At 47.9% G+C, this 9502-nt stretch overlaps 1 protein-coding gene across 1 annotated transcript in view; it reads left to right on the forward strand.

Moving 5' to 3' along the window:
* The window catches only part of GRID2IP (Grid2 interacting protein), a 56035-nt gene that overhangs the window by 35159 nt on the left and 11374 nt on the right, over positions 1-9502 (forward strand). The window contains exons 13-18 of the mRNA XM_085312907.1: positions 1681-1835; positions 4108-4209; positions 6348-6445; positions 6983-7100; positions 7545-7870; positions 8203-8619. Coding sequence (XP_085169033.1) covers positions 1681-1835; positions 4108-4209; positions 6348-6445; positions 6983-7100; positions 7545-7870; positions 8203-8619 — 1216 coding nt within the window. The remainder of the gene's footprint in view (positions 1-1680; positions 1836-4107; positions 4210-6347; positions 6446-6982; positions 7101-7544; positions 7871-8202; positions 8620-9502) is intronic.

Consider the following 9502-nt stretch of genomic DNA (forward strand, 5'->3'; position numbering starts at 1 on the left):
CCCCACATGTATTCCCCAGTCAGGTATTTCTGATTAATTTAAGGGTGCTGTAGGTTAAATACTAGCTCTCAGGATTAGCAGTTAGGAAATACAGAGTTAGCAGGATATTTTCTCTTGCTCAGTGGCACAACAATTGGAGCCTGAGTGCTAAGAATAAAGTCGCTAGGTTCCCTTCCCAGTGCAGAGCTGCACATGGGGCTTAGCCCCAGGACTGGGTGTCTACTTGGGCRCTGTTGCTACTGCCAGCCCCAAAGCACTTGACTGCAGAGACCAACAGCTCACCAGGGCAGGCCTGTCCTTTCCCCCACCTGGCTCATTTTGCTTGTACCTCCTCCAGATGATTCAAAGCAGCAGCAGCTGTTCCATGTCACAGCAAGACATCATGACCTAATTTTGTGCCTGCCCCAGACTAGCCAGCTGTGAACTGTAACTGCTCTGACGAGGACTGAAATCYGCAAATACTAAATTTACATTGCTTGCAGCCTCAGAACGCAGATGCAAGTATTTTCCAGTGGTGAATGCAGGAGCCTGGGAGTCAGGACACCCATATTCTTATTTTTGGCTCTCCAACCAATTTGTATTTTACAAGCCAGTTCASCTGGAAGGCAGCTTGCCCCATTGAGCCAGGCTTAGCAATTATTGTTCAAGACAGAACAGCCACCTGCCTCAGTAATTCTTCTGAAATACTTTTTCTGAATGAGATGTAGGCTTGTGACAGCCCACAGCTGTGTCAAGCTTCATAGAAAAGGTAAATTAGCCCAAAGCTACAGAAGAACTTAAGAGAGAAGTTCTGYGAGGCTCTAGACAGTTCCTTCCAGTCCCCACTGGCCTCTGAGGATCCCCATTACCAGTGTATCAAGGAAGTCATTCTAGTATCTGAACTGTTTCACCCTTCAATTCTCCCTCCCTACATTTAGTCCCTGCTCTTTTTGAGGCAGGGATGGTCCATTTGAGTAACAGCAAGGTAACATGTTTGTTTCTAAATATCAACCTTCTTCCAGCTATTTATAGGAAGTCCTTAGTGTTATTCCTACTTTAAAGATGCAATAGTAGCAATGAGCTGTAACCTCTGATCTCTGCCTCAGTTTTTAATAGTAGAGGTCTATCTTCAGTTTTCTGACGTAGCTTTCCTTAGCCCACAGGAAAGCAAATCCTTCTGGTACAGTCCTCTGATTCCATCAGTTGTTTTAGCCTTCTCATTGAATCAGGTGCTCAATCTTGTTATTCTTCTGTCCAAATCTGATCTTTCTCCAGCTCTCTCTCTGTTTTCTGGCTCACCCTCATTCCTACCCCAAGCCCACTTAATTGGCTTCTCCAATTTCTCCAGTCATTCCACCTAGTCCTCCTGCTCTAYATGTACTGGCTGAGACATGAACAAGCTTTTTATAGCCTGGTTATCAGGTGCTGCTAGTCACAGGGAGATTGCTCTCCCTGTTAGCTCTGTCTGCAGAACTACACTTCCAGCGATCTCACCCTAAAGGGCTGAGTCCCTTGCTAGGGATCTGGTATCTCTGCCTTTAAATGGCTTGTACTTTTATGCCAAAATCTACGAGATAAAACTGGCAGCTGAGATATAGCTAGAGATAAGATGGGAAGTACAAGAGACCTATGGAGTTGTGTGATGGGAGGATGCAGCAAAGGATGTGCTCATTGCCTAGCCCTCTCTTTCCAATTTTACAGGAATATTGACACTCTTATTGTGGATGTGTACCCGGTGCTGGACACACCAGCCAAGCAAGTCATTTGGCAGTTTATCTACCAGCTGCTGACGTATGAAGAGCAGGAGCACTGCCAGCAAAAGATTGCCAGGTTTCTTGGTTACAAGTCCTTGGCAGGTGAGAGGAAAGCCCTTATGCCCTGGCATGGGCATGCTGTGCCTCACAGCTTCCCTAGGGATCTTGGCCCGGTGTGTGTTGACACACTGCAGACTGAGCAGACTGAGGGTGGTAAGGGAGCATCTGATTTCTCACTAGGAAGCATGGCTGCTGGTTTTGCCCTGTCTGGCTCCTGTGCATGCCAACATACCCATAGACTGACAGAAAATGCTCTCTGATCAGGGCAGCGCTGCTCCAGAAGTGGAGGTGACTGTGCAGGGTGCAGAGCAGCACAGAAGCAGGAGCCTGTTTCTAGCTTCTGTTACTGATGAGTAAATATGAGACCGAAAGTTACTTTTTCTGCACCACGGAACTGTGTAGTTTGGAAGGAAACTCTACATTAAGAGGAAARAAGATCCTTATCTTTAGGAGCAAAAGCTTTTGGAATCTGCTGAGTTTGTCAGAGGTCAAAAAGTCTCAAAAGGAGATAGGTGGTTTAGGGGAAGGCATATGGAGAAAAGAGGTAAAATAAGTGATGACTGCTGTGTCCCTCAGGATGTCTCTGGCACCTAGACACACACAGACAGTACAGGTAAGGGTCAGTTAGAGTTAAACATCTTGAACAGGATATACCTGCAAGGAAGTGGAAATGTGCTTCATTCCAGCCACAGAAGTGTCTGCCAGGAAATGTTGTTCTGTCAAAGAGATTTTGAATGCAATTAGCAATTTTCCTTGTCTTTAATTGTGAGGAAGTCTGCGGTCTGCCTCTCTTTCTTACCACCGTTAGTTGTTGCTGTGGCAACACACAAACCAGCTGTGGTTTGATGAGAATTATGGGCTTTGCATTTAGACAGCAAAAAAGTGGAGGGTGAATTTGGAATGAAAGGTTTTGATCTTTGGATTTGGGCTTCTTAATTACTTTCAAATTACTCTATTCTAAACTATTTGCGTTCTGTTGGTATGTTTATTTTAGACTCAACATAGGTAAAACTGTATGAAAGAGGTGTTATTTGAAGAGAKGCTTTTTGAGGAACATAGTCATTTTAACAGTCTTTCCCCTCACAGGGAGAAGCAACTCTTGTAGTCCTGATGCAAGTATCTCATACTGTGCATGGAAAATTGCTATGTATTTGCTCATCTAATTTACACTCTTAGTTATAACTGCTGTCTTGTGCACAGAATAATGGCCAAATGTACATAAACTTGTGTATATCCCCAACAATGTAGACCCTAAAATTAAGTTATAAACATCAAAAGATCTCAGAAGGAATTTCATACAGTTTCAGTTTGCAGTTGTGCTTCAGGAATAAAAAGTAGGTAACCCCCCCATTTACAGAGGACTTGAAGCAAATGTTGGAGAGCTTTGGAGTAAATCTTCCAGGACCCCATTGTCCCAGAGACAAATTGTTGTCCCGATTGGCACATTGGTCCCTGATTCCTTGCAGCTTCTCAGGTGCTCCCATGTGTGAAAGAGGCAATCTTTGACCATTTGAAGTTCTGAATGTTTTGGTGCATTATATGTATCTATGTTTGGAAGCGTGATGGTCAGAGATCTCTGAATTTGGGTTAGTTCTTCATTTGGGCTTATTCCAAACTCAGTGACTGTCTCTGACGTTTCTGTGTATCGGGCTGCCTAAGCACTGGTCTGTTTGATACCATGAAGACTGATAGTCTGGTATTTTTCTTCTGCTGTAAATTTAAGCCCCTTTGAGTTGTCACACTGAGCAGTAGCACCGACTTCTTGATTTGAGAATATGGTTATTCTAGGCAGCATTTCAGTGCTGTCTTGCACTCCTATCGCATGCCTTGGGGGCAGGAAGAAGGAGTTAGTTGGATCCCTCTGGACCAGCCTAGCTCAGGGCTGGAGTTTCATGTGCAGAATAAGCTGGTGGACACCAGTACTGCTGGAAAAAGAAACAATTACACTTCCYCCATCTTTGAGCATCCATCCCTTTCCCTGCTGTGTGCTGGCAGGAGTGTTTTTGTGGTCACACAGTGTCTGGTTGTAACCTGCTTAGTTATCCAGGTCAGAGTGTTGTCAGCGTGGGGATGGGATTGAACAGCTAACAGCTGGGGCAGGTAGGACTGCTTCTGCCAGCAGCAGCGCTAGTGAGGCTGCGCATGAAATRGTGGTGCAGACCATGCTGGGGTCATGGTCCTTGATGCGGGGCTTAGACAGCAGCTGCGAGTTGGCTCTCCTGGCATAGCGCTGTGCAGTGGCAAGGAGTAATAGTGGAGCTGCTGTGTCCGGTGCAGACGGGCTATGACTTACAAAGCATCTTTTCCATTGCAGCTGAGCCGGAAGCAGAGGAACGCCATCGCAGTTCTGTCCGAGCAGCTTCCTTGTGTCGGGGAAGCCTTCGAACCCCGCGCCCTGAGGAAGGGGGAGCAGCAGGTGGGTATTCGGGGCTGATTCGGGGCTGTACAAGGAATCCCTCTAAGCGAAGGAAGGAGTTGGGGGTCATGGTGGCTGTTCATGTACTGTACTTCTGCTCTGCTCCAAGTCAAAATCCTGCTGCACTCCTGAGTGTGAATGGTGGCAAAAGATTCAAGTCAGCACAAAGTGAGCTCAGTCTGGCTAGAAAATCATATTTTCAGAAACAGTTGAAATAAGAAATTCCAATATGAAGCTGCTTGAGCTATGGCTGTACACTGTTTCCAATCCCTTCCATTTCTCAGAAAAGAATTGCAAGGGTCATCAGTCCAAGGGGTTAGCAGTAATCAAAATAATTCTGCCCACTTCCCCTCACCATCCCTCCAATGATGACTTTCACTTCAGTGTTATAAATGTAGCTCAATTCCAGCTGGTTTGAGCCCTCAGTTCTAGAGTGCAGAGTTTCTGGCTTCTCTGTGAACTGTCTTGAGCACCATAAAATACCTAGGCAAAACAGTATTTGTGAAATCCATGTGAGTAAGAAAGGCTGGTTCTGAAAGTGATCAGGGTTCAGTAGCACTTTGAGCAACCTGATAAAACGCATTCATGGCACAAATCTTCCCTCTTTTCAGAGTAAGCCCCGTATCTCTCCATCCATTAGAAAAGCCTATCCTAATATTGCTGCAGGGCTTTTCCTAGCCCCCTTAGATCTCTAAACCTCTCCTTCCAATACACCCCRTGTTGCTAGTTATATTTTCAGTCCTTAGGTCTCTGTCCTCCTCTCCCAGATGGCTGGGCGTGGCATGGTGCCTATTCCTCCATCATCCTAGTTGGCACTGATTGCAAAGGGCACTCAACCTCCGACTGCCTTTACTTCTGAATGTGACCTCCCCCRCTGTGACCAACCACATTCCTCCAACACAAGCATTAGGTGAGGGCAACAGAGTTTAAAAGCCAACATCCTTGCTYATACAAGGACATACCACCCCTGCTAGGAAGCTGTGCGCCACTGAACTGTCAGGGAGGGCTGCTGTCAGAGCAGTCTACTCCAAGACATTTCCCCAGGGAAAAATCCTCTGTACGGCCTCTGAGGAGGATTTCACCATGGAGAATCCCAGACAGCTGCATAAGACAGAGAGAAGCCTCTCACCCCAGACAGATGCTCGCCAGCTGCGGATGGGGGGAGCAGCTTTGTCCTCAGCTGCGCTGCGGAAAAATCAAGCAGACCCTGACCTATTGTGCTAATGATAATTTGAATGAAACAGCACCAAGCCTGACAAGGTGCTGAAGTGCATCCTAGCCAGGATTTTTCTAATTCACTTTCCTGCATAAACCATTTGTTTAAAAAAATCAGATAACATTCTTTTGTCATGGAGATGGAGGTGATCTGTGGAAACAGCTGCAACTGAACCTCTGTGTTTATGACAGGCTTTCTGGGACAGCAGCTCTGTTAGCAGCAGGATGACAGCCATGCTCCAGAGTCCTTTTTCATTAGTGCCAAGCACATCAGTCCTGAATTGTTCTTTCTTTTTTGCCATTAAAAATTGAACTCTGAGAAAATGAGTCTGATTCAACCCTGGTGTGAGAGGGAGCTGCTTCACTGTGCTCTCCTAAGATCTGCCTGCTTGCAGCAGTATTGAACCTGGCCCTGATTGTTGAAATAAAAATATTGTAGCTGAAAGGAAATGTAAATCTGTTCCATCTGCTCTCCAACAGTTAGAAAAAGGCAGGGATTGTAAACTGCTTCTTCCCAGCAGTCTTCTCCCAAACACCCTTCTAAATAAATCAGGGGTCTGAACAYTTCTCTAAGAAATTGAACTGCCTCAAACCATTAACCTCTGAAGAAACTCTCCACAGATGTAACTGTGGAAAACTAGGGTTTAATTTGGAGCTGGTCAAATCAGCTGAACATGTACCAACACAGTGGGCTGCCAGGCCTCCTTGTGTCATTCATTCAGGGCACCTCAGACCCTGGAGCTTGCAGTGCTGTGCTGCACACCCACGTGATGTAAGGAAAGGATCCGGGCCCAAGCAGCTGATGGCATGAGCTTTATGGCTCCGGACTCTTGTGARTCCTGAGAGGCTGCAGGAGGCATGTGCAGAATCTGAGGGTGTTCCCACAGGGCTCCTGATCAGTTTGTCTTTTCCTTCCCAAGCAGGCCAGAGTGACACTGTGGAGGTCCCGGTTCGGCTGATCCCCGGAGAGAGACAAGCTGGTGATGGCACATCCCTCCCAGAAACTCCCAACCCAAAAATGGTGTGAACTTCAGTTATCTTCCTGTGCAGCCATGCTCTCTACAGGGCTGTGCCGGTCTTCAGAAAGGCTGGGAGGGAGAAATGTCTCTGAGAAGCACCTTGCCTGATGAATATGCGACCTTTACTTTCACAGGGAGGCTGGGAAATTTGACTCTCTCATGTTAACACAGGAAAGCAGATAAAGGGAATGCATATAGGATATGTCTGCATGTAAATACCTGTTTTCCCTGTCTGACAGTATCCTTTCCTTAGAATTCTTCTCTAAAATATTTCTTGGGCAGTGACTTAACTTTAATAATGCTGATGTCTGGCAGTGTCTTCCTGTAGTCTTGTGAGTGAAAGGCTCTTGGGAAGCTTCAGAAAAGGGGAGGTAGCCTTGGTTTTATGGGAAGCAGGTTTCTAAAAAATAAAAGAACAGGGGCTGACAGGGGTCAGTGACRGATGTACAACCTGTCTCTAGGACATCACAGGTCTCTGGGAACTTTGCAAAACATTTCTAGAGTTGGACACTGAAAGCAGCTCTTTGTCCTTTTCTTAGATGTCAGCTGTATATGCAGAATTAGAAAACCGCCTGATTGGCAGCTTTGCTGGAAAGATGAGTAATGCTGTTATGCACAGAGCATCACCTCCTGCCCCAGACCAAGCACATGCTGCAGGTACAGTCCATTTCCCACTGTTTCTGTGAGAGGCAGTTTATTTATTTTTGCTCATACAATGGTAGGTGATGCTGGACAGGCAGACTGAGGATAACATGTCTTTCTCTTGGTACCATTTTATAGCAAAACAATAAAAATGCCACATATAAGTCCAGTGATAGCCCCCACAAAGCTTCRGCTTCAGAAGGGCAACACAGTATGTGGAATAACCAAATGCTATCTGACCTCRACCTGTGAGCTGAGGAGTCTCTGCTTGGTGCAGTGCAGGGCATTGCCCAGAGATCCCTCTTTTCTGCAGGCTGCATCTTTATCTCAAGGTCACTCTGCCACAGTCAGCACATTGCTGCACCTCTTGGCAGCTCACAAATGGGAGAGCTCCAGAGAGCGCCTGAAGTGCTACCAGACAGGGAGGACCCCATTCTGCMCTGCTGTGTGTCCCCACAGGTGCTCGGAAGTCAGGGATGTCGATCTCGTGGCACAGCGACCGTCGGCCCTCCCAGCAGTGCTACTACCACCTGCACAGCAGCATCCCATCCCCAAGCAGCACTGAGTCCAACCCGTACGTCAGCCTTGACAGCAGCCCAGCCCCGTCCCCCAAGCGTGGGGATTACTCACTCAGCCCTCTGTCACGACGGAAGAAGCTCTTCACCTTCTCCAGGCCCCCACGCAGCCGGGACACAGATCGGTTCCTRGATGCCCTCAGTGAGCAGCTGGGGCACAGGGTCACCATCGTGGATGATTTCCTCACCCCTGAAAATGACTACGAGGAGGTGAGCAGGTGTCTCAATGCACAGCCACATCCATCCTGGCCTTGGGGCAAACCTGCATTAGTCCTTGCTCTGCCAGCCAGGGGCTGCCTGTCCTGGGCATGGTGCAGAGCCTTCAGGGATATCCTGGGTCTTTGTGCAGGTTGTGAAGCGAGATAGGCCGTGAGTGGCTGGAGGGAGGTGAGGGCTGACTATCCAGGTGGGCCAAGAGAGGGCAGGACTCTCCTGCAGTCCAGTGGCTGGCTGCTGGTGGGTGAAGTTGGGCAAACTGTTTCCTGTGACTGGCAGTAAGGGCTTTTCTCCTGCTTCAGCCTCCCTTCTCTTTCCTCACCTAGATGAGTTTCCATGATGACCAGGGCAGCTATGTCACCAATGATGTCAGCAGCACCAGCGAGTATATCAGCAGCAGTGATGAAGGGAGCTCCCTGACCTACTCCACCCTGTCAGACCATATCCCCCCACCGCCACACAGCCCCCCTCCACCACCACCTCCTCTGCAGTTCCACGACCCCCAGCCAGTCCCTGTGAAAGCAGAATCCATGAAAACCAGCACATCGCCTGCCCCTAAATCCCTCATGAGCCATTTGCACCCCATCCCACCCCCGCCACCTCCCCCGCCACCCCCACCAGTGCCCTGTGCACCCCCCCTACACCGGGGCCTGGTGCATCGCAGAAGCGAGTCCAACCATATGAGTGTCAAGAGGCTGCGGTGGGAGCAGGTGGAGAACTCGGAAGGGACCATCTGGGGACAGGTATGGCCCAGGCGTGGGGAGATGGTGGGGCATGGTGAAATGGGTCCAATCAGGTCTGCATCAGCAGAGTTTGCTGTTGAGAATAGCTGTTGGCTATGACCTGTGCCAAGGCATTCACTGCACAGGTCAGGAGGAATATCCACGTAAACGAGTCTTCTGTCTTGCTCAGTGTGCTGTGGGGAGGTCTGTCCTTTTCTTCCCCAGAGCACCAGGTCTTAACCACTTGTTAGGCCACAAATTCAATACCTTGGCCAAGGGAAAGAATTCTGAAGATGCTGTGTTACAGGAAGCCTCATATTTCTTTTAATTGCTTGGCCTGAAACTGAAGGGATGAGAAGATACTCACTGGTGACTGTGGCTAGAAGTCATCTGAAATGGTATTTGTTCCTGCAGTATCATAGGGACTGCTTGCTTTCCTTCTCTCTGTGGACTGACCTAGGTGGAAGCTGCCTTCAGGYTCATTCAGCAGCTGTAGATTTTATCAATGGAGAACTCTAAGCCTGGTTGAAAGCTAAGGAGTGATGGGGAGAGCACCAAGGCGGGGACAGAACCCYGAGAGGGCAAAACAGAGGCTAGATGTGAAAGCTAGATGTGCTAATTCTTTGCCATCATGAAATGATGCAGAAATGCAGTGGTGATTTGAAGTGATGCAGAAATCTCGAGGTGGATTTACGTCATTGTGGGAAGAAGCTGACATCAATGAGATTTAAATTCCACCATCTGTGTTTCTCATTGCAAAGAGTGTGTTTAATGTGCTGTATTCTTCATACCCTGAACATTTAGAAGTGAACTTTAGGATCATCTTCTAGTCCCACAAGCACTCCATCCCTGAGTGCAGGTCCCTCTTCCCTTAGCAGTCCAGAGAACCAGATGTTTCTTCCCA

The sequence above is a fragment of the Rhea americana genome, unplaced genomic scaffold (assembly GCF_003343005.1).
Source record: "Rhea americana isolate MKP2758 unplaced genomic scaffold, rheAme1 scaffold_370, whole genome shotgun sequence".
Classification (NCBI taxonomy): Eukaryota; Metazoa; Chordata; class Aves; order Rheiformes; family Rheidae; genus Rhea; species Rhea americana.